The sequence below is a fragment of the Brachyhypopomus gauderio genome, chromosome 17, assembly GCF_052324685.1.
Source record: "Brachyhypopomus gauderio isolate BG-103 chromosome 17, BGAUD_0.2, whole genome shotgun sequence".
Lineage (NCBI taxonomy): Eukaryota > Metazoa > Chordata > Actinopteri > Gymnotiformes > Hypopomidae > Brachyhypopomus > Brachyhypopomus gauderio.
The window spans coordinates 3,944,585-3,961,447 of NC_135227.1; the positions used below are offsets into that span (position 1 = coordinate 3,944,585).

The 16,863-nt window shown below is 46.5% G+C and overlaps 1 protein-coding gene across 1 annotated transcript in view; it reads left to right on the forward strand.

Annotated features, from left to right (window-relative positions):
* The first annotated feature begins 162 nt into the window (after positions 1 to 162).
* syne3 (spectrin repeat containing, nuclear envelope family member 3) overlaps positions 163 to 16,863 on the forward strand; it is a 17,617-nt gene continuing 916 nt past the window's right edge. Inside the window, exons 1-18 of the mRNA XM_076977708.1 lie at positions 163 to 299; positions 1,252 to 1,411; positions 2,059 to 2,231; positions 3,070 to 3,379; positions 4,127 to 4,282; positions 4,548 to 4,892; positions 5,607 to 5,743; positions 6,782 to 6,956; positions 7,278 to 7,460; positions 7,848 to 7,991; positions 8,284 to 8,415; positions 8,812 to 8,973; positions 10,814 to 10,986; positions 11,116 to 11,638; positions 11,719 to 11,868; positions 12,445 to 12,609; positions 12,886 to 12,909; positions 15,437 to 16,863. The exon at positions 15,437 to 16,863 is cut by the window's right edge and continues 916 nt beyond it. Coding sequence (XP_076833823.1) covers positions 1,268 to 1,411; positions 2,059 to 2,231; positions 3,070 to 3,379; positions 4,127 to 4,282; positions 4,548 to 4,892; positions 5,607 to 5,743; positions 6,782 to 6,956; positions 7,278 to 7,460; positions 7,848 to 7,991; positions 8,284 to 8,415; positions 8,812 to 8,973; positions 10,814 to 10,986; positions 11,116 to 11,638; positions 11,719 to 11,868; positions 12,445 to 12,609; positions 12,886 to 12,909; positions 15,437 to 15,625 — 3,285 coding nt within the window. The 5' untranslated portion in view covers positions 163 to 299; positions 1,252 to 1,267 and the 3' untranslated portion in view covers positions 15,626 to 16,863. The remainder of the gene's footprint in view (positions 300 to 1,251; positions 1,412 to 2,058; positions 2,232 to 3,069; positions 3,380 to 4,126; positions 4,283 to 4,547; positions 4,893 to 5,606; positions 5,744 to 6,781; positions 6,957 to 7,277; positions 7,461 to 7,847; positions 7,992 to 8,283; positions 8,416 to 8,811; positions 8,974 to 10,813; positions 10,987 to 11,115; positions 11,639 to 11,718; positions 11,869 to 12,444; positions 12,610 to 12,885; positions 12,910 to 15,436) is intronic.

Genomic DNA, 16,863 nt, shown 5'->3' on the forward strand with positions numbered 1-16,863 from the left:
ACAGCAGCGCAATGGGTTATAATATGATTTTGAAACGATATGTTAAGTAGGCTAGTTGTTTAGTAACTACTAATCTTATCGATGAAACTGCGCGCGTTCGTTTCGAATGTTGCCCCAACGCATGACGCGCTCATCGACTGCTCGACGGATTTGTTGCTCTCGCCTGACAAATCTCACCGTCCACCCGACACAACCGAAAGGCCTGCGTTACAGTAACGACGGGCTGCTTCCCATCCTCCTTCAACTTTCTACATTGAAGGATATTTAGGTCGTTTCCCACTTCAAATGCAGACATAACAGTGAGTATATTTATTTCCCGTCTTCATTACGACTATTTTTCAGCAGCAGTTTGTGCACGGATCGTTTCGAGTCAGTCTACTGCTGCATTACTTTCCTAATAGAAACTTTACACCATGTTGGGATCTAACGTCGGTAGTGTTTATCGTGCTGCACTCATAATATAGCTCTAATATATAACTCACTAATATATAACTCACACACCAGGGCTTCAGAAACCCTGTATTTTACCTAAGAGTCTCATTAAAGACACAGAAATAGGATTTAATCGCGTCCTGAAATAGGACGAGAGGTTATATTTCACTGTTCAACTGACATGCAAATCAGTCGCGCATGATCTCGCATTGACAGCTTCGTGTGTAATTTGTTCAGAAATGTTAAATGTTAAAGGGACTAAGTAAGGATTAAGCTGACTAACGTTGTTTAAATGTATCTGCCAACGTTGCTGGAGACAGGACTGTCATTACGAGGTGAAGGCAGAGAGGAAGTGAAGGGCAGGCGGTGTACGAGGGGCGTGTGCTCCTTCCTCAATATACAACATTTTCTCTACAATTTTCACTTTCCAAATGTCCTCTCGGCTTTCCTACAGCCCTGTAGGTAATTGTTGCGATTTGTTGTAGTGCTTTTCAGTATTAAATATGCTATAATTGAAGACTTTTGGTATTAAGACCTCATATTGACTAAAAAAACTTCAAAACAGGGGTATTTGCATATGAAGTGCAAGCTGAGGCAGTAGAGGCACCAAGGGCCTGCGGTGGGAGACGTGAGTCAGGAAAGTGGCCCGTGGCCTAGTGGGGGTTTTGCTCAAAACATCTCTTTCTCATTACGAGAGAATTTATGATCACGAGGAAACCAAACACAGTTTACCCAGGGCAGTAATATTCACAGGACAATCAGCTCTTAGTTGTTTTTGTCAGCTGCTGTGACATAAAACAGCCATTCTCTCTGTGGCAGGTCTTACCACGCGCCCATGACACAGCAAGAGCAGAATGAGTTCAGAGAGAGTCTCGAGGAAGCTTTGGCCTGGATGCAAGATGTCCAGGAGAGGCTCAGGTTGAGTGACGACACTCACGGGCCCCGGGTGGAACTGGAAGCCCGGCTGCGAGAGACAGAGGTGAGACACAAACTTACGTACCTGTACCGACACCTTGGCCTAAAACTGACAGGTTACACTCTTCAGTAACTGATAGGTTACACTCTACACCTAAGACTGCAGATAGTAAGAGAACCTCTGTGTTCATACTCTAGATAATAAGATCATTATTTTTTCTTAGAAAAGTTTTTAAATGGATACAATGCATAGCACCAGTAAAGACCACCTTTTGTCAGCATTAAAGCATATCCAACATTTTACTTTTTTTTTTTGTATTTTTCCTCGATGTGCACTTTCAATCGCTCTGTGTTCCAAAAACATAATTCATAATTAATTTTCCAGCCTCTCTTTATCCTAGTGTCTGACATCAGACGGACAGCGATTTCAAAACGGGCAGTTTTTACAGCTTAGATCTTACATATGGACAATATGGACAGATAGATGGTGTGAGTGGTGTGTTTTGAAAATGTAACAATATTTACATATTACTTCAAAATGTTTCATTTCAAGAAAGTGAGGGAAATTAAATTTTCCATGAGAGGGACCTTTTAATGAATACGCTGCTGTTTCTCCAACGTCTCTGTCCCGTTCCAACCTGGAGAGCGACATGGGTGGATCCGAAAGCCGTGATTTAGAAACCTGACTAGATAACGTTGTTTGTTGTCAAGAATATCCGGGACTCGGAGCAGGATGGTCGGCTGAAGGTGGACATGGTGCTGGTGGCTGCTGACGTTCTTCTGAAGAACGGGGACGAGGAGATGAAGAACCAGACTCACTCCAGACTCAAAGATCTGAAAGCTCAGTGGGAGGAGACGTCTACCTACATCGTCCATTGCCACAGGTGGGAATATCTGATTGGATGTGTACATACAAATAAAAGCAGTTTGTGGTTGCTAAAAGTGTTGTAACAAGAACTAACTAAACTTGTTATACTTGTGGTGTGGAAGACATTTTGAATTCATTTTCAAATGCAGATGTTCGCTGAAATCTAGAATAAATGGTTAATGAAAAGGGAGGTTTCACATGAGTGTATGGATAAATTAAGCTCCTGATTTTTAAAGCTAATATTTCTCAAGCAATGTTCTTAGCTTGGTGAGAATTTTAGAGTGCTAGCTTTGGTTTCTTATGTGTGCTTGTGTATTACTAACAACGGTTCTTTTAAGTTTAGGTTAACCTTTTCTATTGCGTTTTGTAAGTGTAGTTGTGAGCTTGTAGGCATAACTAATATCTACACAAAATATAATTGATCCCCCTTGACTATAGGTTCTCACACATATTATAGTGTTAAGAGTGAGCCTCTCACAGTCATCTGTTAGGAGGTGTTTGGCGAATTCACTCCTTGAGTCGGCCTCATATAATCCCCACAATCGACTCAAAACGTAGGGGCAGGGCCACGTTATTGTTTCAGGTCACATGGTCAGGAATGTTCTGGAAGCTAGTTTGGTCATAGATTTCTAAGTGGTGTGGTTAAAAGTAGACACATTACTGTGAAAAGTACTGTTCGATGTGGCTGTGCTCAGCAGTGGACTTCAGATAGACGGGTCACTAAGGAGGAATAAAACAGCCGAGTTGAGGTTCAGTGTGACTTTCAAATTCTGTAATGAAATGCAAACGGCGAGGTCCATTTGGTTAGGTCTTCCCTTTGTGTGATGGCCTCTTGCCGGTGCCCTGTGTCCTAGCCGTATAGAATGGGTGTGGCTGCATTGGAGCGAGTACCTGAAGGCGCATGAGGAGTTTGCGTCGTGGCTGGTGAAGCAGCAGGCGGTGTTGGGCCCACAGCCCGAGCTGCAGCTGGGCCTGCGGGAGAAGCTGTGGCAGCTGGACCACCACCGCGTGCTCCGCAGCGACGTCCAGGCCCAGGCTGTGCTCCTGCAGAGGCTGCAGGACGAGGCGGGCGTCCTTTACAGCCGCACCGAGGACCCCACGCTGGACGATCACGCCCAGGAAACGCTGCAGGCCGCCTATGATGGCGTCTGTGCCCGAGCCGAGGTAGCTGCTCCATCAGCAAACATCTCACCTCTCCCGGAAGTTCTGGGTGTCTCCCACATTTTAATAGGGGCTCCTGGATGCCTGTAAATTACAGTGTCCCAGAAAGCAACTTTATTGAGAGGATGAGCGAGAGATACACACACACACACACACACACACACACACACACACACACACACACACACACACACACACACACACACACACAAATACTGGAGGAGAAGGTCAGGCGTCAAGTTTTTGCAGGGTGGCGTGTCTGTATTAGAATTTTGACAGTTGAAAGTTCAGCATATCCATTCTTGCTGACGAACAGACAGTCTGGACCATAGCAGCAAGTTAGACATGCAAGCTTCCACTAACTAGAGCCTGACCTGAGATCTGTGCAGTCCAGTTTTCACCATGAACATGATTCTCTGTTTGTCTTTTCTATGAATCACCCAAGTTTCACCTCGTTTTAAAAATCTTCGGTATGATGGAGAAAGCAGAGGGCTATGTCACCCAGCCGGACCTTTAAATTTAGGCGCTCGTGTTACGACATGTTTCTCATACCACCTTTCTGTGAGAAGAGAAAAGAGGAAGGACGTACTTAGTGTCGTACTTTCACTGTAGAAATAATTGCATTTTAAATGTAGACCGTCTTAAAAAGGTTAAACTTTGATAGCTCAGATCTCATGCTTGGGTTTGTTTTTTTTTCTGTTTAGTTTTCATGATGATTTTAGTTTCATTTTTAGTTCGATTTCTTTGCAGGAGAGAATGGCTCTGGTCAAGAAAGTTGCAGATGAACACCAAAAATACCAAAACAGCGTTCATGAATTCCAAATGTGGCTGGTGTCAAAGAAAGAAGAACTCAGCCACTTCAAAGAGTCAGAGGACACTTCTGAGAACAGACTCCAGGCCCTGAGGGTAAAGTAACCCACTTAGTAAAGTAGGGGGAGGGGAGGCAGTGGCTCTAAGGTATTTTTACATACAGGAGACTGATTGACTCTGCAGTTACCTTATTTATCACAATGAATTTTCCCCAAGGGTCTGATATACTTGATCACTATTCCCTAGTCTTGTATACCAGCTTTGACCTCTACTTCTTTTACGGCTTGTGGTCATTTATCACCAACGTAACTTGCGTGAGGTGACACGGGCAGTATTAATTCAAACTCCTTCCTGCTGGCAGGAGCTGGATGCCAGTGTTGCCCAGGAGGAGGAGACGCTGCTGGCAGTCGAAGGCCTGGCCGAAGCCGTAAAGGAGAACACGTCGCCGGCGGGGGCGGAGCACGTCACCGAGGAGGCGGAGCAGCTGAGGCTGGAATGGCAAAGGCTGCGGCAGGCTCTGGTGGAGGTCCACACCGAGCTGGAGGGCGCGCTGGTCAACCAGAACCGCTACGCAGACCTTCGGGACGAGCTGGAGGCCGGTATCGGCGAGCTCCGGGACCTGGTGCAGAGGATGGGCCAGAAGCTGGAGGGAAAGGAGACGGAGAGGGGCGAGGACCACACGGTGGCCCAGTGGAAGAAATACACGGTGAGAGCTCCGCCCACTCCAGCTGTAACCCCGCCCACCTGAGCTGTTAAAAGTGTCAAAGCGTGGGAGTTCCATGTGTTGCGTGCACATAAATGTACAGTAAATCAAACGCTACGAGTAAATTCCTAAGAGGGGAGTGACAAATATTCACAGCCAAGGAATTGTAAGCAATTTTACTATCAGTTTGCACGCTGTGAAAGAAACACAGCTGTTATGTAGATGGATTAATTCCAGATTTAGCAATGGCGGTGAACTTTCAAAGATAATGACTGGGAGAGTGTATCATTAAAATGTCTACGTTTTTGTGGGAAAAAGTGCTGCTTTTTTAGGGCATGATCTGATTTTATTAACCATGTTGTCCCACAGTAAACGGTCCTGTAATCTTAATCTTTATTTTTTTGGTCTGCAGTGTGTATTTCTGTCTGTATCAGGTTTTCCTGATTCTTCATGATTTTCTGATTTTTCATTTTATTGTATTAAACATCACAGTCGCTAAATCACTAGGTCGCCGAGGCTAAGAACCGCTGTGGTACAGTAGCTTCAGGTGAACCTGAAGCGGTAAGGCACGTCAGTGACGAGGGTCAAACCGTTTGCAGACTGGTGAAAGCTCTCAGTCCCTGTGAAGAAGAAGGAGTCGTAGGTGGTGGCGTAGACACTGCGGGGTGGTGTTCTCATCCAGCCGCGTGGCCTCTGCTGGTTCTGCCCGTTATGTAGGGTGTGCGGAACGCGCTGTCGGCGGAGGAGACCAGAGTGGAGTGGCTTAGAGCTCGGCTGAAGGAGTTATTCAGGTTCCCACAGCACTGCAGAGACCTCTCTGACCACGTACTGGCTGCAGTTAAGGAGTACCAGAGGTGAGTGACCTAAGGGGAGGTCACAGTCATCCCTGCTTAGGCACAGAGGGTCTAGTACTCACATATTCATATTATTCAACCTTCACATTTGCTTCTTTTTACAGCACACACACTGACCGATTATTTGCTTGTATTGAATATATTTTATAACGCAAATGTTTATTAAGCATTTCTGCATGTTGCCTCCAAGTGTTTTCAGAATGTCTCCATCAGTCGTAGTTTTGTTCATATGTCATTATGGGCAGTTTGGAAAAGCAGCAACAATGATGGTGGATCCTCTCTGTGTGGTCACACTACTGCTGGACACTGCCGGGGCTAAAATCATCCATCTTAGTGTAGCAATAGCCTTGTCTGTGAATAAGAAATTACATATTACTCAATTTAAGTGATTATGGTTAACCTTATCATAACTGAAATGTAAGTAGCTTAAAAAAAAAAAAGTGATCATATAATTACTGTAAAATTGTACTACTCTGTATCACTTAAAACGCACTCATAATAGAAACCAGATTTGAATCCATTGTAAAAATTATAATCTGCTTTACTTCAGGAAGTAAAAAAATGTAATTTTTCCAAATTAGTCACCACGTACTATAATTATAATATTTATAACATAATTATAAATTATAACTAGAATCTATATTCAACACACAATTTTTAGACTTTTCCCATATTTCTTTTGGTCTGTAACAGCCGACCAATAGGTGCAAAGAGGCTTTGTTATTTTGATAAAAACAGTTTTATTAAAACTACTGATCTCACTGGCAGTCCGCCTGCAGCAGCCACTCACATCTTCTTGTCTGCCCGGTGTACTTACATGCCGTCAGATTATATATTATATATACAGATTATACAGTAGTATATAGGGGAGTAGTGTGAAGATGGTCTTGTGCTGGACGATGTTTTGATGGGGCGCCCGTGGTGGGTGTGTGGGTGTGTGGGTGTGTGGGTGTGTGTGTGTGTGTGTGTGTGTGTGTGTGTGTGTGTGTGTGTGTGTGTGTGTGTGTGTGTGTGTGTGTGTGTGTGTGTGTGCTCCAGCCTGAAGGGCCGGTCGTCCCGTCTGTCCTCGGAGAGCGAGACCGCCCTGAGGCAGGCGCTACAGGATCCACTCCACGGTTTCAGCCAGTGGAGCCACATGGTGTCCCAGGTGCTGGAGACCTCGGCGGACGTGACCGAGTTCTCCCATATTGCTCTGCTCGTGCAGAACATTGAGGTAAGACACCCCCCCCCCCCCCCCCCCCCAACCCAACACACACACACACACTCAAAGTGTAAGGCATTTCCTCGCTCTCACTTACATAAGTGTTTGGGTGTTCAACAGACTCCCTATCTATCTTTGCCACTGATGGTTGTTTTGGTGACACTATCCCAATTAGAATCATGTTGCAGCTTTCTTAGAACCTCTTTACTGAGGTGTTTAGCTCCATGTTAACAATTCTCAACGTGTTCATTCATTTTCCTTCCTTCGCGTGTGAGCCTGTTAGCCTGTTAGTCTGTTTTTGGGCTGGAGTCTTGCCTTCCTCTCCCACCTCAGAAGCTTCTGAGACACAGCGTGCAGCTCCAGGAGAGACTGAGCCTCCTGCAGGTGAAGGCCGACCTGCTCAGCGCCGTCTTTGGCCAGGAGAAGGCCGACAGCCTGCTGGAGGAACTGGATGCCGACGTGAGAAAGAGGGAGGTTTTGCAAGGCCAGCTCCTGCAGAGGAAGAATCAGCTCCAGGTACTGCCCACTTTTACTTCAGTAGAGCAAGGGTCTGTTCTAGGTACCCACCCACTTTTACTTCAGTAGAGCAAGGGTCTGCTCTAGGTACCGCCCACTTTTACTTCAGTAGAGCAAGGGTCTGCTCTAGTTACCGCCCACTTTTACTTCAGTAGAGCAAGGGTCTGCTCTAGGTGCCGCCCACTTTTACTTCAGTAGAGCAAGGGTCTGCTCTAGGTGCCGCCCACTTTTACTTCAGTAGAGCAAGGGTCTGCTCTAGGTACCGCCCACTTTTACTTAAAAAGTCTTAAACACCACAATGTTTCCACATTCCTCCTCCACCTTACTCCTGATTTCCTAAGGATTTTTCAGAATGTTAAAAAACATTTTACCTTTCCACCTGCTAAGGGGTTGATCTCAAGAACAAAGGACTTTGGTGATGCCTATGACTCCATCTACATGAAGATGACCACCATCAGGGAGAGATTCCAGGCCGCAGAAGGACTCCAACCCGACATTCTGGCCAAGAAGAGTCAGGGTGATCAGCTGAAGGTGGGGGCCATTTTAATGCTGGTTGCTGATAGACACCTAACTCATTTCCATGAATCATGGGTATTTAGATTTGATCTATGTTGCATCATCTTTACTGCAGCCTGACCGAGTCTGATCGAGGCCCACGGACATTTTGAACACAGCTATTGCTACAGATACACTAACGTTCGGAGCGCTGTTCAAGGAATGCTGAGAGTCGTTAACGCTGAGGCAGGGCCACTAGCGGAAGGGCTTCTATTGCCGTAGGATGTTCGCCATGGGATTTAGCATCGCTTGATGTTTCTCCTCACAGGTCATTAAGAGGGACCTGGAGGAGTGCGAGGCTCACATCACAGCTCTGGAGACGCTGGTCTCCTCCAGCCCAAACAGGACCAAGTTTGAGCATCTCTACGCGGACTGGAAGCTGCTTCATAAAGCAGTTCGGGTAGGGTTGTTCAGCTCGGCGTTCTCCGGAAGACCTGATGAAGTTAAAAGTTCTGGTCTTTTTAATGAGCACAGATGTTGAAACCTTCATGGGGTAAATTTATATCCTCTAACTAGCCTTTTCAGAATGGCAGGCTTTAAGTAATTCAGTCTCAGTCCTCAACATCTGAGGAAGCTGTGAAGATGTGCACTGCTGGTTTCCTTGTCCTCCTGCTGTGCTTTGATTCTGATGATGATGATGATGATGAAGACCTCGATCAAGCTGTACTTATCTTAGTTTTAATGCTCTGTTTTGCCCTGAGGAGCTATTTATTTATTGAACAAAGTTATCCTGATCTTTACCAGCCAGTGAGTCTGAAGTGTCATTGTTTATGGGTTTGTGTGTGTGTGTGTTCAGGTGAGGGTGAACGAGAGTGAGGAGAGCATTTCAGAACACGAGAGTTTCCACGACAGTCTGCTGAACGTAGAGAAATGGCTGATGATTATGAGACAGAAGCTGGAGTCGTTCCGCGGAGCCAACGGGGAGTGGAGCGTGGAGAACCGGCAGCATGAAGCAGAGGTGTGTGTCTCACACACACACACACACACACACACACACACACACACACACCGAACAAACTCATAAAAAAAAAACGTGCAATATATACATTTGAAAATCCTTCCTTCCACCTGACTCTCGTTAAGGATGTGACATCAGTCAGTTTTGTATGATCAGTGTTGGTGCAGTCAGGATGAAACTACCACACTAGTTCAATCTACGATGGCTCCTTGGGAATGAGTTCTAGGCCTGTTCCCTTTATTTATGATGGCTGTTGATCACTCACGCTCACAACCCTGTTAAGTTGATTAGATGTTGCAGCCCCACAGTGCGAGGGGTCATGGTACTTCCTGGTTTGCTTTGTCAGAAGCTAAATAAGACAAACTGTCCTGATTCAAGGGACACGCCTCTTGGTTTGGACATTTTATTGTGATGAACACCCACAGACACATACACACACACACTGAATTACACTGTAATGCATTGCACTAAATAACTATAGAAATATTTGTCTGCCCTTTCAAAACATATTTCTCAATTTGAATCTGTTTAGAGTCTTCCATCAAGCGTGATTTTAAAATGACAGAGCAATGATATTTTACAATAATTAAAATAAGCTTAATTTATGTACAAGTCTTCTGACGGTTGCGTCTGGTATCAGGAACCGCCGTCTGTCTCTGTGGTGTTTTCCCGTACTGTATACGATGATGTGAAAGACACCAGGACAATAATAACAACAACACTGTGGGTGAAGAGAACTTCTGAAAACATATTTGGGTACACCAGACACGGGTCTTCTCTGCATGGGACCAAACTAGGCCTGTAGCTAGCTAACTCACTCCTAGTTAATTATGGCATCTCCATCATTGAAATGGAAAAGGCCATCATTCCACTAGACATGTAGTCAATCTCTTCATTCTTTTTGCATGAGAACTGGAATATCCTCCGACAGGCTCAAACACACGTGTTTCCCCTCTCACAGTTAGCCAGTGATCGATTTTGGCTTATTGATTCTGTGTGAGTCGTGGTGCCATGCCGTAAACCTGCCAGTCAGAACAGATCTCACCAGATATTCATAAAAAGGGCTGTAACCAACAGAAAGGAGATTGTTTCATTCTAGCTCCAGATCACATTGTTGAAACTGGGTGTTGATGGTTAACGGGCAGTACTGTAGCCTGGGCATTATTTAGCATATCTTCATTAATCGCATACGAAAACAACTGAGAAAAGCTTGAGAAATGCATTTAAATCATTTAAATTAAGTAAATCAGCCTTTACCAAATAATTGCAGGAACGCTGGCAGGTTTTATATGCTGTTTCAAGACTAGTTGAAGTACAGTTAGCTCTGATCTAACTCGTGTGTTTATATCAGTAGGATTAGCTCTGCTTATCACACACATCAGATGTTTGGTGCTCATCTTTAATTATAACTCTTTCTTCTTACACTTGACCTTGAAAATACAGCATGTACCAGATTCATGGCACAGTAGGAAACAAGGGAGAGTGTCATCATTATTTAAATTAGAGTAAGATAGTTTGTTAAGGAATGGGAAACATAGAAGCAGAGGTCTCTACTGTATGAATACTGACTTGTGCTGGTGTTCCAGTCGTTTGTGTATGGCTCTTCAGGGAACTGTGTGACGCGCTTCCATATACATTTCACTTTTAGCGCATATTTATTTTAGTGCGCGTTCCCATCGCGCCTTCTCGATGGGAACGGGCTGGACCCTGTGTGAAGCTCTTGTGGTTTGACACAGGACATTTGATGTCTTATTTATTCTGTGGATAATTACAGTGTAAGCCTGCCTAGCCATCTCTCTGCGGAGTCACCACGAGTGCGGTTTCCCTCTGTGACCTGCAGAGGGCGCTTGGCGAGTTCCCTGAGAAAGAGCTGCAGCTGCACCGGACGGAAGGCCAGGGTCAGGCCGTGCTGGCCAAGACCTCAGAGGAGGGCAAAGTTCACATTCTGCGTGACCTCAAGCGCCTCCGTGAATCCTGGATGTCCCTCCACGCGCTCAGCCTCAACCTGTTTGGGTGGGTCGCTCGGACAGGAAGTGACATCAGCCGTCCGGCTTCTTGGGTGTTTTGGAGAGTGAGGGTGCACATACAATAGACACAAACGACAGTAATGACGTCATTTATTAACGCTTGTTGATCTTGTAGGCTTTTGAACGACGGTGGGACTTCAAGGGAGACGGGAGCTTCCTTCCACGCACCTGAGGCCTTTGATCAGGTAGATCTAGGCTTGGACAGAGGATCGAGACTCGAGGCTGTTGGGAGATTTGCAGACGAAAGTCATCCAGACACGAGGGGGAGCTCCGGCGACCACGTGGGCTCGTTTTCGTTCATCCGAGGTTACGGGGAGGCGGGCTGGAGGCAGAAGAGGGGCGGAGACTTCTCTGGCGCAGGGGAGGGGAGCAGAGGCGGATCCATGGGTCTAGGGTGGACCGAGGGCGGGGTCGAAGGGCAATCCTCGGTAATGGAGGGTGTGGGTTTTTGGGGAGGACATGACGTGGTGAGTACGGGCCAGTATGGTGGTGATCAGCACAGAGGAGCTGACTCTTCTCACACGACTGGTCTCGTGAAGCTCACGTCCTGCTCTGATGCAGAGCTCAGACGGAGGAACCCCCCTCCGTACCAACCAGTCGCAGAAACCAGGGCTCATGGCACAAGGCTGGTCACCCAGGTGCGAACAGCTTTATTTCATTGTACACCCACTTCGTAATTACAAAACGGCAGCTAAACAAATTAGTTTCTTTGTTCCAGATGGGCTCTCTGCCGCCTTACGATTGGGAAGCTCGTCGGAGAGAATTCGAGGCCTGGCTCCTTGAGGAGAACGGCAAACTTGCAGGGATTGTAAACAACCAAAGAACTTTGAGCACCGAAGAACTGAAGATGAGACGGGAAGCGCTGAAGGTTGGGGCGGTTTGTCATGTTGATGCTTTCCTCTTCTCCTTTTGATTAAATTTTCATGGTCGTTCAGAAAATTCCAAAGTGTGTTGACGACAAGCCCAACGTTATATATGTGCCGCTCGCGAGCCTCTTTGCATTAGCGTGTGAAGTCCCCAGCAGGGGAGAACAGACCGTGTCTGGGTCATGGGCTGTCTGGCCTGTTTCTTTTGTCTCATAAACTCAAGCCACGCAAACACAAGGAGTTCTGCCAGATGACCAAATATAGTTTCTGGCAGTGGAATCAATACACTCTCAGCGTGTGGTTTGGGACTCGGTTTAGGTGCGATTTGAAAAGCTTTTCATATGAAAGGAAAGGAGTATTTTAACGTATCGTTTTAGACATTCCATGAAAGTTGAGGTGATGAGGTGAAATCGGAGCCACTTTGCACAAATGGTCATGCATCTTTTTTGCCCCTCCCATTTACTTTGTACTTTTTCACTTGATGTCTTGGATGAAACGAGGAATAAAAATAGGTATTGGTTTCTCTCTCTGTCTCTTTCCGTGTCTCACTGTGTGTGTGTGTGTGTGTGTGTCTGCAGAGATTGCGTGCTGGTGTAACACAAGGCCAGGCTCAGTTCCAGGAGCTGATGAACTCCTGGCAGGCGGAGGCTGCGGTGGAGGACGTGGGTCTGGAGGAGCTGCGCTACAGATGGATGCTCTATAAATCCAAACTGAAGGATGCAGAAAATCTCAAAGCTTCCAAGGTACTGCAAGGAGTGACCAGTAGAGGGGGCTAAAACGCATCACGATATGATTTATTTATTTTTCGTTGATCTACACTTATGTCGTTTTGCTAAAATAAAATTTTAATGCTGAATTATTGAAGTGCATAAATAGTTTGTTTGTTTTTTCAGGGAAAAAAAACAGTTAATGCATTGCTGGTGAATCAAGTCTGTTGTTCAATAGGTGTTATTGCTAATTCCAAGCACAAGGAGGCGCACTTGTAGCACTACCTAATCCAGTCTTCTGTTTCCTTCCAGAATGAGGGTGTTCCAGTCAGAAAGGTAATTTCTGAATTTGATTACTGTTCTGTTTTTGGAAGAAACAATGCTTGTAAATTTTCTGGCATTAAACACTTTCAGATGCTACACAGGTACCTCGAAGGGCGTGGGAACATAGATGTGATATGAGCAGATATAGATGAATAATAAATGTGTGGTCATGAAGCTCCTGTCAGGATGAACTGAAGACATGTGGTGTTTAGATGTATTTTTGGAAGGATGAAGGAGTGAGGAGGAGGAGGAATGGCAGGTGGTAGAGGGGGGGGGGGGGGGTGCTGTGGCTCCGCTCTCACACGTTTTCACGTGCCGTTATGAAAAGTACGCTGACGTGTCACGACTAACGTTGCCATTTTAGCCCTCACCCACCAGGAGTCTGCTGGATATAGTTTGCACTTTGTAAGTGTTTAATCGTGCTTTGCACTTTGCAAAGATTTGGCCTTGAAACAAAGACTTAGAAAAAGCAAATTTCGCACATTCTATCGCTTTCCCCGCTGCTTTCTCACGCGCAGGTTGGTCCAGCTGGGAACGCCACCGCACGAGCGCAGAACGGCAACCGTGCCGCTAGTTCGTTTGACCACTACAAAATGCGCCCGAACCCCAGAACTCTCCCAGCCAGCAAGACCAACCTAATTTAGCCGCTCTATGTGAAGTCCGGAGATTAAGGACTATCGGAGTCGCCGCTCTGTTGTCAATCTCCAGGTTGCACGCAGAGCTTCGGAGATCGTACCTCCCGAATTCTTTGCAATTTTTTTTCCTCACCTCCCTCTCCTTCTCCTTCTCTCCTCTCCCCTGCCATCTGTTGTAAGCTCCGTGAACAGGCTCCTCTCTATGGGACAGGCTTGCAGGAGAGGCGACTGCACCGTCGACTTAAAAAAAGGCTGTGTAGACTCTGCCTGAGTTCCGTGTGCTGCTCTGTGCAGAGCCAGATATAAACAGCTTCTTTCCCCCCCATTTGCATCATGGCAGCCCCACAGAGGTCATTTGCAAACACGCTGCCTGTGTGCGACGCCTGAGAAGTGTCCCTGATTTGAATTCTGGAGCCCTGGTGGCCCGTCCACTGAAGCCCGTCCTGCTTTTTAGTAGTACTGGACAATATATCGTTTGCTATTCATCATTGTGGTTTTAACTTTCATAATACTGATGCTGCTGCAATCTGTGAGCAAAGTGTGAGAAAAGCGCTTATATAAGTAATCTGCAGAATGTTTTGTCCGCTTTGCTTTTTAACTCACACAATATAACAGACATGAATAAGGTTCAGAAAGATCCAGGCTGGTGTTTTGAACCACATCGCATCAGAAGTTCCCCACTGTGCTTTAAACGTCTATGGCGTTTGAGTGTACGTAGCTCCAGTCTGTCGTTTTCTGTCGTGGTCGTCATTGGTGAAATTCCGAGGTGGTTACTGAGGCTCACCTGTGCCCAGCTGTCCTTTAGGGCACTGGCCTCTCTGGGGCCATCATTAACAGACTCTGGTTACACAGTAACATGCCATTATCCTCCAGAGTAAATATAGGCTGTTTATTTGACAACTCCCTGAAGCTAGAGGCCTGTCTCACACACAGGCCTATTCAACTGAACCTTAAACTTGCTCTGAGCAAGAACACATTTGAAACAGGTGAAATCTTGTCCACACTCGAACTATAAATATACGGAGTCGGACAGGGGAGGGTTTCCGTACATGTTTCCGTACAGGTGTACAGGTTTCCGTACAGGTGTACAGGTTTCCGTACAGGTGTACAGGTTTCTGGGGTTCCTGTTGCTCCGGAGAATGCATGCATGGGTATGCGGTAACCTCGCCGAATCATACGAGCACTGTTAGTCACATGTGGAGGTGGTCAAGGCATGCTGGAGTAATTACAACGATCATGGTGTGTAGGCGGGAAGCGAGGGAACAGATTTCTCTCATCTGCCCACACTCTCCCTCTCGTGATCTGTCGTTCTTTTTAGAACGCTCGCTACTGTGCGCGAGCGCGCGCCAAGACGCAGCATGGCGGCCTCGCGCAGATACAAACACACACACACACACACACACACACACACACCCTGCGGAGACGGCTGTTGTTAGGCAGGTGGGCGGGTCTTTTTTCTGCTTCAACATTCAACAGGAGCAGGGAGTCCACTTGCTGTAAATATCATGTGCAGTGACAGCAACTGTGAATGTATCTGTGGCCCATGACTCACGTCCCAGTGTGACTCAGGCCAGCGCTATAACTGTTGTTTTTTTTTTCTATCACAAACTTTGCTGGGACTTGTGCGAAATGATGAAATGTTTTTTGTTTTGTTTTTTTTTTTTCCCACAACGTCAAGCAGTTGCCATAGTGATGATTCGCAAATGCTTAGGAGATGGGCTCAGATAAAAACAACTCTTTCGACTTTCACATTCAAATCGGTTAAGGGAGAATCTGGTTAGGGGTGTAACAGCAGGTGTCTATGTGACTATGAATGCTGGGTAATGTAGTTCTCAGACTCCTCTCAGTACTCCTCACACCTCAAGTTGATGCCGTGTGCGTGTGCGTGTGTGTGTGTGTGTCAGCGGCGGTGCTGTGAGGTCCTGCGCAGGGCCTGCTGTGCTGCTCTCCCCCTGCAGCTCCTGCTCCTGGCTCTGCTCCTGCTGGCCTTCCTGCTCCCCCTGGTGGACGAGGGCGCCAGCTGCTCCCTCTCCAACAACTTCGCCCGCTCCTTCAACCTGATGCTGCGCTACCACGGGCCCCCGCCCACTTGAAACCCCCCCCCGCCGCCCCACCCACGCGGGCCGCGCACCGGACAGACGGGAAAGAAAGTAGAACCTGCGGAGGAACACTGGATCTGATGCTGCGTGGGGGGGTCCCTTTACCTTTGTGTGTGTGTGTGTGTGTGTGTGTGTGTGTGTGTGTGTGTGTGTGTGTGTGTGTGGTGTGAGTGGGAGGATAGCTTTAACACTCACACTCTGTTCAACATGACTCAGACTGTTCCGTTCTCTTCATCCGTGGGGCTGTTCCTCAGCTCACTGCCCATTTTCATGACGTTTCTGTTCAAGTTCACCGAAGGCCTGGCCAACAGCTCACAATCCCCCTAGTGTCTGTGCTCCCTGGCATCAGAAACCCCCTCTACTCTATGATGCCTTTAGCACATTACCCAAAAACACCACTTATAGGCACTATATTTTTAATTTCTGTCAGAAATGTCTTAACTTTCTAAGTACCGTTATTTTTGGCTATGTAGCAACTAGGTTGGTGTTAGCTTTAATGCTCTAGGGCACACTCGTCTCGGCTGGAGTACCACTCAATCATCCTAGAAATCTCACAGCAGCAAACGAAGTAAAGATTTGTGTTTCACTTGCTACTAACTAATGTCTCCGCATGCATAGAGCACAAGGCATACTTGTGAGGGGTGTTTTAAAGTTTGTTTACCTCTCCACTCCGTTCATTGTGGTTGTCAGTTCTCACCAACACCCAACACAAGGGCATTTATGTCGGTCTTCATTACATAATGGTGCTCCACTCCTCCCTGTGTCTCGGCTCAGGCTGTGACCGAGATCTCCTTTTTGCCTTCTTCTTGTCCCATTGTGGAGGGTTCCTGCTTGCACGGTGAAAATTGTCCAGTGTTGGGAGCGTCTCCTTTTTTGAGCATGTTTTGAAATGGTGCCGTGACCCGCGCCGAACTCCGACCTCTCCGACTTTTTTCCGTTTGCTTTTCTCAGCTGGGAGTTCTGTGGACCCTACTGTTGCTACAGCAACCATGACCAAATCTAGTTTTTTTTTTATTAGAATCCCATCATGAAGGTCTGCTGAATGACAGTTTAAATGTTTTTAGAAAGGGGTTTGTGTGCGCTCGTATTATAACTGTATTGTGCAGGATGATTTTAATTTTTTACAGACAGGGGCACTGTATCTGTTTCTGTTGAAGTATAAAGAGTGTGTGTGTGTGTGTGTGTGTGTGTGTGTGTGTGTGTGTGTGTGTGTGTGTGTGTGTGTGTGTGTG